The following is a 23,565-nucleotide window of genomic DNA, read 5'->3' on the forward strand; positions in this document are numbered from 1 at the left end:
GTTAATCTTATTAGTGATGAGACAGACTGAAAATGTCATAGCAGATAGTACAGACTGGGAACTCAGAGTTCCATATGCATGAGGTGAACCTCATCTTGAAGAAACACCAGCCAAACACAAAATAAAATTAAAGTGCCTTCTACAAAATTGTGGGCCTGTGATTTTCAGAAGTGTCTAGATCACACAATGCAAGTCAAGGAGAGACTGAGGCTCTTCTCTGGCTGAAAGACAGTCTGACATCAAACTGAGGTTTGTTCCTCTGGGCTGGATCTGTCTTCTCTGAAGGACATTGCTCGGACAAGTGGAGAAAAGGAAATGGGGTTTGGGGATTGCAGATTAACAGTACTCAGAAATTCATGTTAATTCTCTGATTCTGGAGGATGTTTGAGGTTGTAGAGTATCTCTCTTTGTAGGAAATACACACTGAAGTATTCAGAAGCGATACAGCATCACGTTGGCAACTTCTTCCCAAATGGATCAAGAATGGGGAAGAAAGTACCTGCAACTTTTCTGTAAAATTAAGATTGTTTCCACTTTCTAAAAAATACAGGAAATAAAAGCATTGTTGTTGTACTACCTTGTCATTTTAATTCCTTACCTCCCAGAATTCTTCATAGCCTGTGTCATTGGTAGTTTTATTTATACTTCAGTTCACTTTGCCTTAATTTTTTTATAGAAGATTATTTTTAATCATTTCCCCTTACTGTTTCTAACCTTCTTTTTAAAGCCTGCTGCTTATTTGTCTAGTATTTATAATTTTTGCCATATCCCTCTTGTGGGAAATTTGGGGTTTTAACTTGCTCTTTTTGATTTTTTTTTTGTTTTCATTTTTAGTGGTATGATCAGGCATAGTGAATATTCTGGAATATGTAACTTTTATAGTATTAGAAATATTTTCTTAGGTTTGCTATAGTTGAGGTCAAAGAATATGAACATTTTGTGGGTCTTGGTACCTACGACTAAATTGTATTCCAGAGTATCATGCTGGTCAACCTTCAGAGCTATCAGAAAATCCGACGGCTCATTATGCTACTTTACAGCTCACTGTGGTACTTTCCCCCCAGAACTAAGTATTTTAATTCTAACACATAGTTACAACTCAGTAGGCAAAAAAAGGAGTGGGAGGAGAGGTTGGGTTTTAATCTGTGTTTCAGTTTTAGGGAAGGTGAATATTTCTCCACACTTATTATAAATATTTTTGTATAGTTTTATGATTTGCTAATTTTTCTTTTTATCCCAGAATATTTCATGCACATCTAAATCAGCACTCAATAAAAAAGGGTCTTTTTTACATACAGGTAAATATATGCATATATATAGATATGATGGATATATGATGCACACACACACCTATATAGTATATACATAACCATACGCTAATACTTTTTTTTTTCCAGAGACAGAGTCTCACTTTGTTCCCCTCAGTAGAGTGCTGTAGCGTCACAGCTCACAGCAACCTCCAACTCCTGGGCTTAGGCAATTCTCTTGCCTCAGCCTCCCAAGTAGCTGGGACTACAGGTGCCCACCACAATGCCCGGCTATTTTTTGGTTGCAGTTTGGCCGGGACTAGGTTTGAACCCACCACCCTTGGTATATGGGGCCAGCGCCCTACTCACTAAGCCACAGGCACCACCCCATATGCTAATACTTTTTTAATCTTCATATACTAAATTAAGCTTTTCTAGAAAACTCTAATTCTTTAACATTGATTCAAAAGAAATAGAAAAGGTGAATCTGAATAACCTTGAAGAGAAATGGAAAAGTCAAAGATGCCTCCAAGGTGCCTCTTCCAGGTCTTTTGCGTAGCAAGCGAATCTGTCCCTGGAGGTCTCAAAACACCAAAAACCCAAGCAAAGAAGGCCTGTGACCTGGTAGCAAAATGACTGCTTCATGTTGGGCTTTAGAATGAAAACATTTTCCTTTGTTTGTTGCCATGTGCAAAAACTGTGATTTTCTTAGTAATTGCTTCCTCAGTCGCTTTGCTCAGATTAAATGTGGCTCATAATGTTTTAAGAGTTGTCAAAATCCCTTTGTCAACAGAACTCACAGTGACCTCAGTGCAATGGGCGCAGGCCACCAACGGGCCAATTTAATCAAGGAGGAATTCATAGTGTTCTCGGCAAGCAATTGATTTTCAAGAGAAAAGTCAGCAGGATCAAACAGCCGGTTGGGACGGAAATCCCTTGAATCACCCCTATCACTGTGTTTTCTAGTAACTAACTCCTGACTCCATATAGCGTAATAGCCAAATTACTATAATTATCCTGCAACACAAGTGGCATATCAACATTATTTTAAACATGGATTTTTTGCATAATCTTTCATTATTATCATTCAGCCTTCTATTTGGAAATGAAAAACAACAACAAACTGTGATCTACCCCCAAAAGGAAAAAGGTCACCAGAGAGAACAAATGAAAGGGTTATTTACATGTGAATATATTGAGATGTGTTTTACAAGCAAATACACTACCCCCTTGAAATTCATTAAATGCCTCTCCCCTGCTTCATAAATATATGTGGGCAAAAGAGACATTGCCTACTGAGAAAATAATCCCAGCACATAATGATCATAACGAATATAAATAAAACCACTTTTCTTTCAAAGACCTCCAGGCCCTATATAAAAATGCGTTTGTACTTCTGGCATTGTGAAATGAATTTGACTGTTGGAGAGCGAGGCTGATTCCTATCACAGGTCGCTCCGTGCTGAAGAGGAAAGTCGGAAGGCAGACCCCAGGCGTCTTGCTCTCTGCAAAAATAATAGCTTCTTAAGGGGTTTGCCATCTTTTGTTGATGTTGTTGTTTTTGAAGACATTGAAAAGGGCTTAGAAACCAGTATCAGAATAAAGATGGAAAATTAGCAACAGGCTTTATTAAATAACTGAAAAGCTCACCAAGATGGCCTCTGGGGCAGTGCCCCCGACAACAAGTTCTGTGTTTCGGGTCTGGGTCACGTTCTCCCTGGTGAGCTGCCCATCAGGGGGCTGTGCCTTGAACCCCTGTGAGACTGGGCACAGGCCTGGTCTGATGAACTGGCTTCGCCACATCTCTAGTAAAGCACTAGAAGGCATATAGCCAATTCTAGAAAACCAAAGTTGGCAAGAGTAGCTAAAGCTTTGAGAATGGAATTTTGCTATTCATACATTAAAAGATACTCAGTGGCTCAAAAAAAAATAAAATTCAAACTGTGACAAATATAAATTAGTATGTTAGGCTTTATATAAATGTTAAGTATTGGCACAGCCTTGCAGCCTGGGCCATGAGGCACCAAAGAACCATTCCGCAGGACCTGGGGGAAGAAAAGGGAGATGAAGAGGGGGGCTGAGATGCTCGAAGACCAAATCATAGTGAAAAAATGGCAAATTTGGTGGCACTTGCTGCTGAGGAGGTAAAAAGACTACATGGCCACCAAGAGGAGGGATGGGAAGGAGGCCACAGAACCCACTCAGCCTCCTGGAATGCAGTTGACAGGACGCTGAAGGCTGCAGAGCAGAGCTCCTCTCCCAGGGTGACGTGAAACCCAACCAGAAGCAGCAAGGAGCCCGCTCAGTGGGGACGGGTGTCACTGTAGGGACAGAAGGTCGGACAGGTGCAACTTACATCCAGCCAGTGGGGAAATACCCAAACAGGCCTCACCCTGAGCACATCCCACCACTTCCACCCGGACAGGGACCAGAGGAAGGAACGGTAACAGCACAGAGGCTCTGACGGGCTGCGATGTTTCTCTCTCTGCCCTAAAAATTCACATGCTGAAGTCTTAACCCCTTAGAGTGTGACTGTATTTGGAGACAGGGTTTTTAAAGCGACAAGTTAAAGTCACCAAGGAAAGCCCAAATTCAGTATGACTGGTGTCTTTATAAATAAAAAGTAGAAATTTTTATTGTTGTTTTTGAAGACATTTAAAAGGGCTTAGAAACCCTTAGAAGGCAAAGGGAGAAGATGGCCATTTACAAGCCAGAGAGAGAGGCCTCGGGTGAAGCCGGCCCTGCTGACACCTTGACTCTGGCCTCACAATTGTGGGAAAATCAACTGCTTTTCAAGCTCCCCCCCCCCCCCAGTCTATGATGCTTAGTTATGGCAGCTCAAAGACTATTACAGAATCCCACTGTGCCACTGATTAAGTAACTACAGAATGAACTGGGTGTTAAAATAGATGTTCGGAGACAGACCATGCAAACACGTTGGCAGTAATACTGCTATGCCCAGAGAAGTGTCTCGTTCCTACTAGAGTCCATGTTAAAAGAAGAATAAAGTGGAATAGAAGGGAATCCAGGATATAAAATGGAACCTCAGGAAGAGAGGCTAAAAGACCTGGGACTATTTAACATACAATAAATAAGACTTAATATAGCCATTGTTTCTCAGCTCCAGCACATGAGAGTGGTTCCAGATGTTTCCCCAAAGAGGAGAGAACCTGAAGCAAATGTAAGTTCAATGAACAGAATTTAAATAAGACGTAAAGAAACATTTCCTGGCCAGTGTGGGGCTCACACCTGTAATCCTGGCACTCTGGGAGACCCAGGCTGGTGGATTGCTTGAGCTCAGGAGTTCAAGACTAGCCTAAGCAAGAGTGAGACCCCATCTTTATGAAAAATAGAAAAAATTAGACAAAAGGATCTCTTGAGGTTGTTGTGAGCTATGATGTCACTGAACTCTCTACCCAGGGTGACAAGAGTGAGACCAAAAAAAAAAGAAAGAAAGAAATATTTCCCAACAGCAAGAGTAATTTAAAAAAAAAATTAAAGGCAACAATTGCCATGTTTTACATGCGGATGTTACAAAAATTACATTTTGAAGGGCATTTTAAATGTATAATAAGCACTACTTTTCCCGGGTGATTTAGTCACAAGGGGCTTCATTGGGTATTCTTTTGAAAGCTCACAATTCTGTTATACAAAATTAAATTTCTTCCTGCCAAGGAGCACATCAAGTTCTACAGAGATTTTGTAAACTGGGCCCTGGGTCCATAATGAGATTTACAAATCTGAACCTTGCAGGGGTCTTTTAAAACAGAGATTCATGCTGCCCAGATCACAACAGCCTACAAGACGAACAAAAGTTTTGTTTTCTGCTTTTTTTTTTAATTTTAACTATTAAATGCGGCGATGCCAATACAGCTGTGGAAACACAGGCTGTGCCCTATTTTGCCTTATGCATCAGCAAGAAAATTGCCCGTTCAATTTTGATTCCAAAATCTTTATTGTGATGATGTAGCTAACAAAAGACACAGCTTGATTAACCATCAGGCCAGGCCAGCGCTGGGGCCAACTGAAAAAATATCGTTTTGAGCCAGTTGATGGCCACTGAAGGAAAATATCCATAAAGTGTCCAGGTATATGAAACATCCCGATGTGTGTTCAGTAAGTGTCCAGAGCTTTTAAGGGGATTTTAGATCTCATTTAGTACCATCTCCCACATAAGCAGAAAATCCTTTTAAGTGTCCATAACTATGTCTTTACAAATTATTCTAATATCATAGGAATTTGCTACTTCTAAACTAGGTCTGCCACTAAATAAAAAATATATAAACATTGAATAGTTGTTTATACTTGGACAAAGTTTACATCCTTAGAACTTAAGGATTCTTAAGCAGTTCTTAGAACGGCTCCCAGTTTAGTCCCAAAGTTTAATACAACCATGTAAAAGGTTATATAGACAACATGGGGAGCTATGGGAACACATATAAATTGTTCAGGTAAAATGCAAATTGAATGTACATATTAAACTTTTTAGGTTCAATGGAAACTTGTAACAAGGCTGCAAGTGCTTGTTTAAGCGCTTGATAAAGAACAGTCGTCAAATCATAATGCAGGTAGGAAACTAGAGAAAGAAGCGATCAGTTTAACAACTCGACTCCTGACAGGGTTGAGGTTGGTCTGAAACGACAGGTTTTCCCAACTGATGGGGAAAGACTAGACCTGAGTCAAAAGTTTGGGAATATGTGGGAAGTGATCCCAGGAAGCACCACGAGGAGAGTGAAGAAGAGTCAGACGGGGGGACGCATGCAACTAATAAAATCTGTGCCGTCACTCCGACGACTAATAAAATCTGTGCCGTCACTCTGACAACTACCATGTTTCCCGGAAAATAAAACATCCTCTGAAAATAAGACCTACTTACAGGTTTCCTTCTGGGTGAAACACAAGGCATCCCCCCGAAAATAAGGCCCCCCCAGGCTCTGTCTCAGAATGAAAATTAATTTACCTTAAACTGGTTGCTAGAGCCGCCCCGACTGGCATCTAGCAACCAGTGACGTTACACGAAGTCCTGACGTCACTGCTGTGTGGAGGCAGAGTGGAGGTCGGAGTGAGTGGTGGGGGGGGGGCGGGAGAGGGGAGGAGACTTTCGCAGATGCGTGTAGAAGAACAGGAGGATCAGAGCGGGCGGACACCGCGAAGGTGGTGAGTGCCGGTCGGTCTCTGGTGACACCGCCTGATGCTCGCGACCGCCCTCATGATGGCTGAAGGTAGGATTCACAGTTTGTCTGGTTTGTGTTGACAACTACCGTACTACCGTACCATATACAGGTAATAAATTTCCTTTATTTTCATTTAACAATAAATGTGTTCTGTATTCTTCTTCATGGAAAAATAAGACAGCCCCTGAAAATAAGACCTAGCACATCTTTGGGAGCAAAAATTAATATAAGACACTGTCTTATTTTCGGGGAAACAGGGTAATAAAATCTGTGGCGTCACTCCGACAACTAATAAAATCTGTGCCCTCACTCCAACTCCCGCCGTGAACAGCTGCACTTCACCCCATGGCGGAACCCACCTACAGGGTGAGGAAGCTGGACTGTTTATACCCTATTCGGGTCAGTCATGTATGAATAAATGCTTTCGCTGCTGGTAGGAAAAGACCAGACCGGTAGGGTCTTGGCCTGAATTCCCTTGGACACACACCTTGGGTTAAAGATTCAAACACAACCACTTATTTGGGAGCTGATGGAGCAAGCACCAGCAGGGAAGCAGGGAAAGCCTGCTCTGGGATCTGAACTTTGTGGCCCTTCCACCTGCCTCTCATGCAGGTCAGCATGGTCCGCCTCAGTTCTTGAAACACCTGCAGATACAAAGGTGAAGATTCTGGCAGACAGAAGCTGCACAGAACACACACAAAATAAAGCCTGAGGGATATGGGCAGGTCTCTGATGAGTCATTAAAGTGATCATTCATCAAATCACTCATTGAAGTGAAAAAAAAAATGACCGGGTAACCAGTGCAGCAGACTCACCATTGGAGTTTTCAGTCAAAGCCATCTAAGATAAAAAGTCACCTCGCCAAGAACGTCACCTTGCACACAAACAGGGAGAGGCTGGGTCTGCATTCTGAGTCAGCCCTGACGAGCTTTAAAGCCTTGAGGGAGCTAAGCAGGTATGAAAACGTCACCTCCCCCAGCTCTCCTATATCACGTTATGCGCTAATATATAGAAGAATCCTTTGAAATGTAATGTACACAGCTATGATTTAATAAAAAAAAATAAAAGAAAAATATGCAATAGAATTAACAAGAAACTACAAAAAAAAAAAAAAAGCACCAAAGAAAAGGCCCGAGACACAAGGATGTCTGCTGATTCAAAACAAGAATCTTAGTTCACATTTTAGAAAAATTATATTTCCTTTAACTTGAGACTTTCATAACAGATCACAGTGCATTTAAAATTTTCTCTGGAGCCTTATTCTTTGTTGTTGTTGATAAGAAGATGGCAGCAGATGTGCTGATGGCGCCTTCCTTAGACATAATGGGCTGTTGGTGATTTGTGAATCCATCCCTGGATTATTTGTAAGTCTACAATAGTAGCTCCCTGGTGAAAATTTCATAAAGAATCATCTCTGTGTCAATGAATATAAAGCTTATTTCCAAAAAATAAGCAAGGCTCAGAAAAGTTTTCTGATTTTACTTACCCTTCTGTCCTAGATCCACTGATTTTAAGTAAAGATATTAAAGGAGTAGAGAGAAGTAGGACTTCACGTAGTGTCTCTGTAGATCAAGATACGTTAGATTCTGTGTGTTTTTAAATCCGGGCTTCAGCTTGAATTTTGAATTTCATCCTCCAGTAAAGTTTCAAAGACAGGAATATTCTTTTTTTTTAATTTTTATTAAAAATTTAATTTAAATTAAAAAAATTAAATATACCATATATTCTGCATTTGCTTTTAATCAGTTATCAATCTACTTTTTAATGCTACCAAATCTATGTACTTGTATTCTTTTTGATTATCACACACTGTAGATGAATTGTGAATTCTTTAGTTGCTATAAATTTAGGTCATTTATTTATGTATTAGTATTTATATTTAATGCTTTTTGATATCATGTTCTGTATCCCTATCCTAAGTGATTTAAATAAAATAACTAGTTAACTTTTCACAGTATCTTAGTTCAAGTTATGACAGAAATGCCGTAGGGTGGGTAGCTCACACCCAAGAAATTTATTTATCTCAGTTCTGTAGCCGAGGAGTCCAAGATCAAGGTGCTGGCTGATCCGGTGCCTTGGGAGGACGCTCTTCCTGCTGTGCAGAGACTTCCTTTTTGTTATCCCTTCACGCTGCTCCAGAGAGAGGAATGCTCTATCATTCTATGTATGAAATAGCAGCAGCATCAGAGCCGCTCAGGAACACACTGTGAGGGGCTCTATCTTTCCAATTTGGTTCTCATAACAAGAGACACTTGTCGGTGGGGGGTGGGGGAGGGAAGCAACTACTGCTTTCAAAGAAGAATTTACGCATTTGAAAATGACAATGACAACTTATGGTTGAAGACTGTCTTATGCTACAAAGTTCCTTGAGAACCCTCCTATGATAGCTCTTCACTGAGAAGCACGGACGAGTGAGCCTTTGCTCTTAAACAACAGTGACCGTAAATCTCTCTTCTGGGAAGGGTGTTGTCATCAGTCTAAAAGGCAAACACCTGTCCATCTGTGGCTTTGGAAAGTCTCTGTAACAAGCATGTACATTCATGTGAAGTCTACACACCCACATGCCTGGTTTTCCCATCCAGGGGATAAGATCAGCCAAATGGTCACCTGCTACTGCTTAGAGTGACAAGTCCTCCAGCACCACTGAAAGTACTCTTTTTCCTATTTTTTTTTTTTTTAGACAGTCTCACTTATTGTCCTCAGTAGAGTGCTGTGGCATCACAGCTCACAGCAACCTCAAACTCTTGGGCTTAAGCAATTCTCTTGCCTCAGCCTCCCAAGTAGCTGGGACTGCAGGCACCTGGCACAACACCTGCCTATTTTTTTTGTTGTTGTTGTTGTCATTGTTGTTTAGCTGGCTGGGGCTGGATTCAAACCCACCAGGCCAGGTGTACATGGCTGGCACCCTGGCCACTGAACTATGGGCACCGAGCCTTCTTCCTATTTTTGAGTGATCGGGAAATTCAGAAAGGAGAAAGCAGAGAGCAATTCAAAATACCCTGATTTTATGCTGGGAAGACTCAGGTAGATGAAAGCCCAGCCACAAGAGATATGAATTGCTAATGATGAGCCACATTTATTGAGCACTACGTTTACTCAAGACACTGTATACAGCATGTTTCATGGGTCAGCTCAGTGGAACCTCACAGCCCCTCTCTGGGGGAGTTATTACCATCATGCCCATTTTACAAATGAAGAAAGTCAGGTTTAGTGTGAATTAACGTAACCAAGGTCACTTGCCGACCTACATCTGTCTGCCATAAGAAGCCAAATACTTTAACTGCAAAGGTATCTGCACATGCAGTAAGACCTTTTTAAATTAAAACATCATTTAAAAGTTCAAAGTTACTTGATTTACTTGCTGAAATTCTTGACACAGACAATGTTTTAAAATTGATTCTATAACTTAAGCCGGTTAAAAATGACTACTTGTATTAGACCTATACTATATAATGATTTGTCAAAGATATAAACACAGAAGCACTAATGGCTGGGATTAAGCCTTAAAAGCATAGAACTTCTTGAGTCCTTGATTCAAAAATTTTACTTGCTGTATTTGGCTGTGTGTGTGTTGTGTAAAATCCTGAAATGCTGGTAACTATTTCACCATAGTTTATATCGACTCTAACCATGAACATTCCAAAAGTGAACATTCTGAGTTTGGGAAACCTTAAGCTGCAAAGCTAACCACACCTGCGTACTTTTGACTACCTGTGTTCATAGATATTTGTGCAGGGATGTGATTAACTGTGGGAACTCATCCATAAAGGAGATTGGAGAAAGGAAATATAAGATGCCCTGTTCAGCTCCCTCACTTAGCCAACAGCACAGTTGCATTTAATTTTTGTCATGTCCCTGTGATAGCCACAGTACCTTGACTTCCTTGGACACTCAGCTCTTGTGGTGGTTCCAGAACATCTTCGGGATGTGGGAAACAGAGTCCGTGGAAAGGCCCCAAGTCAAAGCAGGCATGTAACAGTTCCATGTTCACTCTTGAGCACACGCTCATGAACCCAACCGCTGCGCCTTCCACCTGAAATGTCCAGAAGGCCGCATTACTCTATCAGACTGCAAATGGTTCCCACCGTGAAACCTGCTCGAGCCCTCAACATGTGGTCAGTCGGGGGTTGGCAGGCACTTTGAGATCTTTAAAGGACGAAGAAGTATCTTTCCTACATAGCTCTATTATCTAACACAACGCACAGCACATACAAAAATCCTCGAAGAAAAGTCTGATGAGTGACCACTGTGGACAATCCTAGAGGTACGTAACTAATTTGGAGATCTGCCAGAGAGTCCTTGAGGGAAACTACTGGAACTTAACACTTGCCCCCTTTGCACAGAAATGCCCCCGCCTGCCCCATGTCCTCTGCTACCTGCTGTCTTTTTTTAGTCCACAGCATGCCTGGCCCTCCTGTCCACCTTCCTCCCTCCTTCCCTGCAGTTCCAGAGCCCATCCAATTGAGTCAGGCCGGGCTGGCTCACCAGGAGAGGTCATCTGCAAACACATCACCTCCTGGCACCCTAACAGGTGCTTGGTTGTGACCCTTATGCAATGGCCTCTGTGATTTTAGGATTTTGATGAGGAATACACAGGTGGGAATATGAGTAATTATCTGATCTTGATCAATATTATTGATACTATAATATTATAAATTAACAACAGATTTTAATTCATATTCCACATTGAGAGATGACCGTGATTGTAGTTAATTATTATGTCACTTTAATAATTCTGTGTTTTATTCTTTTCTATAAGGAAAGTATTTATTAAGTAGATTTTTTTTTTTTTTTTTGGAGTTTTTGGCCGGGACTGGGTTTGAACCTGCCACCTCCGGCATATGGGGCCAGGGCCTTACTCCTTTGTGCCACAGGCGCCGACCTTGATTATTAAGTAGATTTTAAGCAAATTCTGACAGCTGATTATTAGAAACCAGAGTTTCCTGGGTCCTGTCTCTCAAGTGTCCAGACTTCATTTCTGAGATAACCATTCCATTCAGAAAGCAGAAGAGCTTATTCACAGGCATTCCTTATTCCCAAGAATGCAGCACCTTTCCATAAATGCCTAGGCAGAGAAAATGGTTAATGCTTTAATCTCCTAAAATGGAAAATCAACTGTAATAAAGCTCAGTCTTTTAAATGGCACAGAAAAAATTAGCTATTAAACTATTAGTTCTTAAATATGACTTCCAGTTAAAAATCATTTGTTCTTAAACATGCGTTTGTAAAATAAATGTGAGACTCCCCTTATTTTCCCCTTAATACTGAAATACAAGGGAAATTTAAAAAAATTAATTTTCCATGCATATTCCTTTTTTATACAGGTCCCCCAAAATGATACTTGCTGTTAAAGTCTGGATTTACACAGCTGTTTTATAAAGCCATTGGCACTTTAATAAAAGTCCAAAATAAACATTTTAATTTTTTTCCCAAATAACAAGTGATTGTTTGTCTTGTTTGCGCTCGTGAACAAAGGCTGCCTCGCCGTGCTTGTCTGGCTGCTCTATAATTTTAGGCCCAAGACTCAGCAGACGCTGATTAACCAATCCATCTACCATATGTGCAGAAAGAGACGGCCAGCCTCATGCTCTGCAGGGAAAATTGGCATCCATCTTGGTTCACATGGAGATGTCCTTCTAATCTACAGCCATGCTGGCGCAAAGAGACTTCGATGGCCTCAAATACCTTTTGCTGGCTTCACGGCGAGCTGCATGTGCATGATAAGAATGTATTATTTATAAGACCGCTGTTAGTAATGAGCTATTACACTAATGGCTCATTGTGTTTGGAATTTGATTTCAAATGGCATGGATCACACATTCTGATGAAAATGAGAAAAACATGTTTTGCCATTAGAAACAAAGATTTAACGGTCTCCAATTCTACAACCTGTTATATTCCCATCATTTGTCCAGGGTTGTAACAATTTACAAAAGTTCACAATTATACACTAAAAACAGAGCAAGGACATATTGTGGAAGTGTCTGCTTTTCCCTTTGGGTTTCTTTCAAATGATTTGAGATACACTATTTTAAAAGATGAATTTGCAGGAGTATCCAAATGCACACACAAATCTTTGTGCATGTATTTTCTGAAAAAAAAAAATAATAAATGGATTTAAGGGACTGTTTTACATTGACTTCAGGCTATCATCTATCTTCCAGGGGACAGAAGTACCTTCTATTACCACAGCGTCTTCAATTACTTCATCCTAGAGAACAAAACTGGACATTTTCTGGTCATTCTTGCTTATCCTGTGAACCTGCATAATGATGCCTGAGGTTAGATCACTAGAAAACCATAATCACAGGGGCCCTGCCTTATGGGACCATAAACAGGTCCACTTACACTCACATGTACACTTGTTTATGCTTCTATCCAAAAAGCCTTGCAGCCACTCACATTTCCGGGGGACAGTGTTCCTGTGACCAGGGCTGCTTTGTTCCTCTCCTCCTGATGCCACGTGCATGGTTGGCCTGGCAGGCTCTCCCTGCCTGTGGGTCAGCAGACCCTACTCAGACCACTGCTGCCCACGCCCTGTCTGCTGCCAAAGCAGATGCTCTGCCCATCTGTCTTTAGGAGGCACCCTTGGCCTCCAACCTCCTATCCCTGAAATCCCAGCTTGGAGCAAACACCAGATGTCGAGGTGAGCCAGGATACAGTTGTGACGAGGAACTTGCATCCAAGTGGCAACTCAAAACTTCTCCAAAGTAGCTATCAAGCTGAAGAAAGTCCTCAGACCTAAGAACGCTTTGACTAGTCGGGGTTTCCCAGGGGCACAGGCACAGCTCCCAGGCATTCTGCATGTGTGACCTGTAACTGCCATGGTGGGTTTGAGAAGAGACAGACACGAGGCATGAGGGCTGCCCAGAAAGTATCATGTAAGACACACATGCTGCTGGGTACTTTCTGGGTAGGCCTTATATTTTGTTCAGTTAGCTCTGGTCAGGGATGGCTGCCTCAAAGTATGGTATGCCAGTAATTGCCCAATGAGTATGCAGGGAAAATATGCCTGGATCTGTAGCATTGACTGATGTCAGTGGTGTAAATACTCTCATGGTGCCAACCTCAAGTTGCAGTAGCATGCCGTTATACATTATACCCACTCTCAAGAGAATGCAGACATAAAAACCTCCACCTCATAGGTAGCAGTAAAGTAACTGTTACAGAGGGACAAGACAGTGGACTGCACGCAGCCTGTGTATGCCACTCTCGAGGAAAGGATCAAGGGTTTCAAGTGGATGCCCACCTATGGATGGGCCTTCTTGGATAGAGAATTGTGAATCATTGGAGAAGCAATGGGGGGCATTCTAAGCAAAGGAGAAAGTTGTGGATGATCCACTTGGCAAGATCAGAAGGTCAATGGGGGAGGCATCCACACGTGGGGAAAGATAGGCGAAGAGATGTTGAAGACACTGCGACCCAAACTGTAATGGGCCCCCCACTTCTGGGACCCTCCATGCTGATTAGGGAGCTGCTTGGAGTCTGTGCAGGACACTGTGCCAGACAGCAGGCACCGCACAGACCTGGCGGCTTCCGTTCCTGGGTGTGGCACCTGATGCCACTCTGAGCTCTCAGGCCCTGAGCACCTAGTCTACACAGGGATCGGCTTTCCTGCAGCTGCCTCTGCATTGCCCCCGCCAGGCTGAGGAGGGAGCAGGAAGAGAGGACCATCCTCTTGCACCCTATGACTAGGAGCTGAGCACTCCTAGTTTTGAGCAGCACAGGCACAAAGACACCACCTGAGAAGCCCCACAGCACCTGGCTCTGGGACCTTCACAGGGGAGAGCACCAGCTGCCTGGCCCCAACCCATGCTCCCACCCAGCACCAGGCTCTGCCCCAGTGGTTCCTTCCCATGCTGCTCCGCAGCCCTGCAGCTCTGTCTCCAAGGCTCCACTGCCGCCACCCCATCCCACGTCTCTACCCCCACAGTTTCTGTGCCACAGGAACACCTGGCCCCGTGGTCCCAACCCCAAGTCTCCAGGCAGCCCTGCCCTTGAGGCTCCAGTGCAGCTGCCAGGCAGTGCAGCTTCACCCTCAAGGCTGCAGTGCTGCTGTCGGAACCCATGGCCCTGCCATTGCTGCTCCTACTGGCTGCCTGGTGGCCACTTCCCAACAGTCCAGCACTCTGCCAGGGACTCACTAGCCTTGAGCTGCCATCACACCTGGGCTGAGTTGGATCAAACACCTATAGCCCTGACACCTATGATCACTGCCTAGATAGCCTCCCCCAGCTGCCACCGTCACTGCTGCAGGGAGAAATGAGCAGAGAAATCTGCAATGCCAGCCTCCCTGGAGGGGCCTCACTTGGTCCCCAACTTGAGTTTCCACAACTCAGCACCAAAATCATCCAGCACCAGTTTGGAACGTGACTATCACAGGGGATTGGGGCAGCACAGAACAGCTGCATTATAGGCTTTCAGTATATCTGCTCTTCCCCCGCCAGGTCAATCTCCCGAGTAAGTCCCCAAAATGCCATCTAACAACCTCTCCTTCTTTGCATTAGGAGAACAGGTGTGCTGAAATATGCCTGCCCTGAGCTGAGAGAAGAGGTTTCAGATGAGAAGAGAACAACATGAAGAAAACAAGCTAGTCAGATACCCCCAGCGACCACAGTGGATCTTTAGAAGTGGACCCCAACTAAAAGGAAATTACTCATATGTCATAAATGGAATTCAGAATACAGATGGTTAAAAAAAAATGAATAGGATTGAAGAGAAAGTTGAAAACAAACAAAGAAACCAAAAATATATTTCAGGGCACAAATGAAAAACTTGCTGAAGGGATAGACAGTCTAAGAAAGGATAGAACAACTTAAAGAAATGAAAGAGTCATTTAGGGAATTTCAAAATATAGCAAAAAGCTTCAATAACAGGCTAGACAAAGCAGAAGAAAGAATTTCAGAGCTTGGATACAAGGCTCTCAAACTAATCCAGTCAATCAAAGATGCAGAAAAGAGAAAAAAGAAGAATGAACAATCTCTCAGAAACATGGGCCCATGTGAAGTGAACTGATAGACAAATTACAGGTCTCCCTGAGGGAGAAGAAGAAAAAAGCAAAAAGCACAATCTATTCCATGGAATAGTTGATTACAACATCACCAAAGATTCAGATATCCAGATACCAGACGGTCATTGAACACCAGGAAGATTCACAGTAAACAGGGAATCTGCAGGACAAGTCATCAACTTGGCCAAAATCAAACTGAACGGGAAAATCCTGTAAGCAGCAGGAGAAAAGCAACAGTGAAGCTACAAAGCAACACTCATCATCAGCTGACAGTAGACTTCCCAGCAGAGGCCTTACAAGCCAGAAGGGACTGGGACCCTACTTTTATTCTTTATGATTACCTACTCCCTGTTTTCTTACCACCTCACCCCCTCCTCTGGTCAATTTCTATCCCTAACCGCCGTCCATCTGAAGCCTCAATTCTTCCCAACCCAGGTCTCCCTCCACTTACCAGGTCTCTGCCCCCCATAATGGTAAAGACCCTTTCACACTGCACAGATCTAGAAGACCCAGGGAATATAGAGAGGAAACGTGGAGAAACAATTCAGACCTTATAGAATATGTCCCTGAGAGCCACTAGCTGCCACTTTTACCATCCAATCTCATTTTTAGTCTTCTCGAACAGAATTCCAGCCAAGAATTTTAACGAAGTTTCATAAGTGATGGAGAAATAAAGACTTTTCCAGTCAAGAAAACACTAAGGCAGCGGTTCTCAACCTGTGGGTCACAACCCCTTTGGGGGTCTCCTGCGTATCAGATATTTATGTTACGATTCATAACAGTAGCAAAATTACAGTTATGAAGTAGCAACAAAAATAATTTTATGGTTGGGGGTCACCACACCACAAGGAACTGTATTAAAGGGTTGCAGCATTAGGAAGGTTGAGAACCACTCCACTAAGGGAATTTGTCACAACTAGACCTGCCCTGTAGGAAATACTCAGAACTGCATTGTACATGGAAGAGCCCATCAGTGTAAAAAAAAACCCAAAAGTTACAGCTCACAGCTCTTATAAAACAACAGCACAAGAGGGAAAACAAAACAACAAGGTATCCTCCAACATGAGGAACAGTATTCCAGATATCAGTATTAACACTGAATGTGAATAGTCTTTATCCCTCACCTAAAAAACAAGTACATGCAGTCTTCAAGAAACATATCTAACTTGCAAAGACTTACATAGACTCAAGGTATAGGGACAGAAAAAAATCCATATAAATGGAAACAAATATATAGCAATTCTCATTTCAGATAAAATAGATTTTAAATCAACAATGGCAAAAGAAAAAAGACAAAGATGGTCATTATATAATAGTGAAGGGAATAATTCAACAAGAAGACATAACAATCCTAAGTATATATGCGCCTAACTTAGGAGCTCCCAGATTCATAAAGAAAATCTACCACATCTAAGCAAAGAGATAAACAGTAGCATCATAATTGCTGGAGACATCAACACCCCAATGAAAGAACTAGACAGACCAGGGTGGCGCCTGTGGCTCAGTGGGTAGGGCACCAGCCCCGTATGCCGAGGGCGGCGGGTTTGAACCTGGCCCCAAACTGCCAACGAAAAAGAAAACAAAACAAAACAAAAAAAGAACTAGACAGATCACTGGAGCACAAAATCAGTAAAGAAACACTAGGCTTAAATGGAACTCTAGAACAAATGGACCTAACAGACATTTACAGAACATTCTACCCCCAAACTAGTGAATATACACAGTTCTCATTAGCACATGATCTAAGATTGATCATATCCAGCCAACAAAACAGTGTTAGAAAATTCAAAAAAATCAAAACCATACAATGTATCATCTCAGACCACAGTGGAATAAAAGTGGAAATCAATTTCAAGAAAAATCCTCAACTCTACAGAAAGTCATGGAAATTAAACACCCTGATGCTGAATCATGCCTGAGTCAAGGGTCAAATGAAGATGGAAATCAAAAGGTTTCTCAAATTGAACAACTAAGGGGACACAAGCTATCAAAATCTATAGAACACAGTACAGGCAATCAATAGACTTAAAAGCCCATATTAAAAATCTAGAAAGATCACAAATTAACAACCCGTCTCAAGGAACTAGAAAAAGAAGAGCAAACCAAACCCAAAGCCAGGAGAATAAAAGAAATAACAAAGCTCACTAAGTAAGTACTAAGTTAGAAATTAAAACCAAAAAAGAAAAAAGATCAGAGAAACAAAAAGTTGGTTCTTTGAAAAGATGAACAAAATTGATAGAACACTCGCTAGATTACCCAGAAATAGAAAAGGATTCAAATAAGCACAATCAGGAATGACAAGGAAGACCTTACAACGGACACTAGAGAAATACAACATATCATACAACAAAAATCTCTACACACACAAACCAGAAAACAGAGGAAATGGATAAATTCCTGGAAACACACAACCTGCCAAGTGTGACTCAAGAAACAGAAATCCTTAACAGAACAATAATGAGCAGCAAGATGGAAGCAGTAAAAAAAAGTCTTCCAAACAAAAACGTCCCTGCACCAAACAGATGCACAGCCTAATGCTACCAGACCTACAAAAGGCTGGCACCAATCCTACGGCAGCTATCCCATAACATTGGGAAGGAGGGAGTCCTTTCTCACTCATTCTATAAAACGAATATCGTCTTTACACCAAAGCCAGGAAAGGACACAGCAAAAATAGAAATACAGGCCAATATTCCTGTATCTATAAACACAGAAATAAAATACTAGCAAATCAAATTTAACTACACATCATTAAAATAGTCTGTCTTGATATACTGGGTTTCATCACAGGGATGCAAGGATGGCTTAAGGTATGAAAATCAATAAACATGATTCACCACATAGAGCAAAGCAAAAACAAAGACTATATGATCATCTCAACAGATGTGGTAAAAGCATTCAACAAGATCCAGCACCCTTTCATGATAAAACCCTCAGCAAACTAGATGTAAAAGAAACATACCTCAACGTTATAAAAGCCATATGCAACAGACTTATAGCTAAAATCATAATGAGTAGGGGAAAGTTGAAAGCATTACCCCTAAGTACCAGAACAAGATAAGAACGCCCTCTGTCACACTGCTATTCAGTATTGTACTGGAAGTCCTAGCCAGGGTAATCAGACAAGACAAAGAAATAAAATGTATCCAAATAGAGAAAGAGGCTGTTATCAGACGGGTCAAAAAATAGTAGATGCTGGTGTGGATGCAGAGAGACAGGAACACTTTAACACTGTTGGTAGGACTGCAAATCAGTACAGCCTGTGTGAAAAACAGTAGCGAAAAACAGCACAGAAATTCCTCGAAGAAATAAATTCAGTCCAGCAATCCCACTACCAGATATCTACCCAAAGGAAAGGAAGTCATTTTATCAAAAAGACTCCTGCATTTGAATATTTATCACAGCACAATTCGCAATTGCAAAGATGTGGAACCAACTTACGTGCCCATCAATCCACGAGTGGAGTGAGAAAATTTGTTATACACACACGCACACACACACCATGGAATACTACTCAAATACAGAGAGGAATGAGAAGAGATGACAGCTTTTGAAGCAACCTGGATGGAACCGGAGACCATTATCCTAATGCAAATCAATAAACATGATCACTACACAGGAGCCAAGTATCTAAGGAATGGATAAACAGATGCCACCTTCTAACAAGTGGGAGTGGAGCAACGGGCACACATGGGCACAAGGAGACATAAAGCTCATCGGAAAGCAACAAAGGTGGAGGCCGGGAGGGGATGAGAGGTAAAACCTTACCCACAGGGCACAAGGAACTCAAGTCTGGACTTAGCACTACACATGTAGTAGTACCCCTTCAATATTTTGAAATTAAAAAATAGTAAAATAATCGGGGGTCATGAATCTTGAGTATTAAGTTTAATACAATTTATTACACTGTAAATTTACACAATTTAATTTTTAATAATGGCTGTGTTTAACAAGCAGCCTGCAAAGTTCCTGAGGATTTAATAATCAACCCTCCTGAGCCAGAACAAGCTCCTAAAGGGCCCCCAGGGCAGTAGGTGGGAGGGCAGTAACAGCACTAATTTTGAACCCCAAAAGCCAAAAGGCTTCCGACATCAGAAGCAATCAGTTCAGACTGGACGTCCCCTTAAAGGTCAGTTCACAGGTCCTATTTCTGCCCTTCCACATTTAGATGGAGGTTCAGGAATTCTCCACAGAACACAAAACTCTGATGCCCGAGGCAGCTTGGCCTGGGGGAGGGGATCAGGCTGGACTTGTGCCTATTCTGCAATGCCAGAGGGTCCCCGCAGGCTGGGAATGCAATCTTCAGCCTGTGGCTTTGCTCTGTGGTTTATGTTTTCACACTCTGGAAGCGTGAAACGTGGAGAGAGAGACAGACAGACAGACAGAGGGAGAGAGAGAGAAAGAACTGGGGAAGGAGGGCACCGCAGCTTCTCCATAAGCACTAACTCAAGTGATCCGGGGTGAAGCTACTACTTTGAAACCAAAGAATTAAAAGCTTCCCCAAAACAAAGACCTGATTAAACTGGGTGGATACAGTTTGGTCATTAAAGGTCCTTTTGGGGGTCTGTAGGAATCATTTTACTTCTCAGTTGTTTTTGCCTAGTCGTTTGAAGACGTAATCTTTCCAAATGGTGCTCCTGGATCCAATACTCCTCAACCCTTCCTAAATCATGAACCTGAAGCTAATGACCAAATAAGAATGTGAGAAAGCAAGGTAAAGGTCAATGCAGAAACCCAAATTATGAAAAAATAAAATGTTTAAAAATAAAGTGAAGTCCTTTCAATGTAGTACCTCAGAATCTAATTTTTAGGGCCAGTTCTCACCTTCAGAAACTAATGCCCCTATGTTTCTAAATTCATTCCTTTCTTCACCAGGTGTGTCTTACCGCCATGTAGATCAGTGGTTCACCACCGAAGCTGCACACTGGCATCATCTGGGAAGGTTTTAAAACACCCAGATTGTGTTCCACTCCACAAGATTTATTTAATCGGCCTGCATTCACTCCAAGCATCCAGGCTTTAAAAAATTGACATAAAACTCAGCTACCATAAAAATAATCCTGAAAAAGTGTACAATTCAGTGGTCTTACTTAATATTATACTCACAAGGTTGTACACCCCTCGTCACTATCTAATTCATTTTCGTCTCCCCGCAAAGAAACCCCGTACCCGTTATCGGTCACTTGCCATTTCCGTCTCCCTTCAGACACTGGTCTGTGGTTCTTTCCTCTCCGGACTTTCTACACTAGGCTTTCACATGAAGGTGGTCCCGTAATGCGGTCTCTGCACCTGGTTTCTCTTCCTCAGCGTAACACTCTCAAGGTTCAGATGTGATGCAGCGTGCACCATTGTGCTTCATTTTCTTTTGTTTCCTAATGATAGTCCATTGTGTGGATATAACACATCCATTAGTAGATGAACATTTGGGCCATTTCCACTTTTGGGATATTATTATTAATAATGATGCTGCTGTGAACGTGTGTGTACAAGTCTTTGTGTGGACATGTTTTCAATTCTAGGCATAGAATTACTGGGTCAAATGGTAATTCTAGGTTTAACTTGAGGAGGAAACGCCGGACTATCTTCCTAAATGGCTACGCCATCCGCACTCCCGCCTCCTTGCAGCATGTGCTTTTGCCCCTTGTTATCACAATCACCCTAACAGAGGTAAAGTGGCATCTCAGCGGGGTTTTGATCGGCATCTCCTTAATGTTAAGCATCTTTTCATGTGCTTATCAGTTGAGAAATACCTATTTGAACCCTTTGGCACATTTTATTGTATTATTTGACCCTCTCCTATTTTAAGCGTTCTTTATATATTCTGGATCCAAGTCCCTTAGCACAGTATGGACAGCCTAAAAGCCTTCCAGATGATTCTCACATGCACCAGGTTTTAGAACCTCTGATATAGACCAAAGCCTTGGAGAAATTTGGATTCCAAGTTTCACTAAAATGGAGACTCATCAAACAGCCCTTGCAGTTGCAGCACATGAGAAATAAGTGCGTGGAGAATGATGGGCTAGAGCACCGGTTCTCAGCCTTCCTAATGCTGCAGTGTATTTTCATTGTTACAAAGGGCTCGCGACCCACAGGTTGAGAACCGCTGGACTACAGGGTGTGGGTTCTGTCTTTCGGACCTAAGAGGCCAGACCTGATTGTTTTAGAAAAGCTAGACATTCAACTCGTCATAGACACTTTCTGAATTTTTATGTTAGTCACTCATTCAACACCCTTTAATCATATAGAAGCTGAATCAAATCGTGAGGAAACATTGAACAAATCCAAACTGAGAGATGTGCTAAACGGAACTGACCCAGCCTCGTCAAAGATCTTGTGCAATCATCCCACGGGACTGTGGTGGACCAGGGTGTCCTCTGGATTGAGAGAGACGGCAGAGCCAGGGGGCTGGAATGCAATGAACCCCCTGGATTTATTCATGGGACATTCAGTTAATATATCTGTAGATTAGATAATAGTATTGTAGGAATCAAAATTGCTTGATTTGGGTCAGAATATAATAGTCATGTAAGAGAACAGCCTTGCTTCTAGGAAATATATACTGAAGTATTTCGAAGTAAAGGGACATTATGTCCACAACTTACTCGCAAATGGTTTAGAAAAAATGTGTGTGTGTGTGTATGACATCTGGGTCCTTACAAATTTTCTGTAAGTGTGAAATTATGTCAAGACAAAAAGTTAAGAAACATTAAGCGCTTTCCAACTCAAAAAGCTCTATCTGCCAGCAGAATTCTTGTTCATGATCTCTGATGTCTAGATCCTGAGATACCCAGAAATCCCCCTGCACACCCAGGGCCAATCTTCTCCTTCCCCTTAGCTGTAATCCTCCTTCTAGGAACAGGGCAGGGAACTTACAGCAGCCTGTGTGTCCGAGGGGACCTTATGAAAGAAAGCCTCAGGCCGGTAACCCTGGGAAGAGGGCAATGCCAAGGCTCAGAAGCTGGCCTGGGGCCCCCGGAAGGGGGGGACAGGAGGGCCCTGGGAAGAGGACAAGGGGAGGGCTGCTCCAGGGGTGTGCCACAGACCAGGAGGACAGAACTCGTTTCCCTCACTCAGCGTATCCCCAGGAGGGTCAGTCACCGACCTCACACACGACAGCATGATTCTCTTCATCCTGGGCTTCTATGAGCTCGGCCAGGAAGTATTCGCCGTAAGTCTCCTTCAGAACAGTGTTGTGGTGCATAAACACTGGCATGAGTTCGTCATGATCTTCCACCCTGTACAACCGAAAGGCGCAAGTTCAGTGTTCATTCACTCACCGGTCCCTTCCACAGAGCAACTCCCGTATGCCAGACCCTTTTGTAAGTACCAGGGATACAGCGATACTCTCATGAAATGAACTTACATTCTAGTAGGAGAAACAGATGATGAGAAGTTAATAAATTTAAATAACGTTCAAACATTTCAAATAGTGATTTGTGCTCTGGGATGGAAACGAGAGGATCCAGTGGTCAGGGAGGGCCTCTGTGAGGAGGGACACCTGACCGAGGAGAAGGGGAGGAAACCTGAAAGGTAGAACATTCCAGGTAGCAGGAAAACAATCAGCATGTTTGGATGTGAAGTGTAGAGCAGCATTTGTCACGGGCCAAAGGACTAGAAGCTGGGGGCAGCACTTTCCAAGGGTGTTCCAACAAACACCGCTTCAATGACATGGTCCCCAGCTCCCAGCATCGCATCCCCTACCAGAGAATTCCAATGCCTACAAACAACAACCTTCCACAGGTCTCCTCCTCAAGTGCCACAGTTACCTCGGAAGAACTCTGAGAAGCTCTACCACAAACAATGCTTAACTTTGCTTAGAAATTTCTCAAAAACCCTTTATTCCTGAGACATCACTGCACTTCCCATGGGAAAAATGGGTAAGGTGGCTCTGGTCACTATCCTGGGGATATGCTCCTTGACTGCCATTCTCAGGACATTCTCAGTGACCCAGACAACTAGTGGAGTGTTCGGGGGAGCGAGACTCTGCTTTACTGCAGGACGGCCATGCTGGCTCGTGGACTCCATCTTGCTACCGTATTTGACATTCCCTCCTTCTTTTCAGTACATTCCTCGGTAAGTTTAGCATTTTATTTTACTTGCCTGGGATGTTCTTATACTACTTTTCCTGTTCCAG

General features: G+C 42.6%; 1 protein-coding gene across 1 annotated transcript in view; it reads right to left on the bottom strand.

Moving 5' to 3' along the window:
- CFAP61 (cilia and flagella associated protein 61) overlaps window positions 1-23,565 on the bottom strand; it is a 367,994-nt gene that overhangs the window by 300,012 nt on the left and 44,417 nt on the right. Inside the window, exons 7-8 of the mRNA XM_053574251.1 lie at window positions 22,534-22,666; window positions 10,295-10,454 (exon numbers count right to left, since the gene is read on the bottom strand). Of these exons, the coding sequence (XP_053430226.1) occupies window positions 10,295-10,454; window positions 22,534-22,666 (293 nt within the window). The remainder of the gene's footprint in view (window positions 1-10,294; window positions 10,455-22,533; window positions 22,667-23,565) is intronic.

This window comes from Nycticebus coucang, chromosome 21 (assembly GCF_027406575.1).
Source record: "Nycticebus coucang isolate mNycCou1 chromosome 21, mNycCou1.pri, whole genome shotgun sequence".
Lineage (NCBI taxonomy): Eukaryota > Metazoa > Chordata > Mammalia > Primates > Lorisidae > Nycticebus > Nycticebus coucang.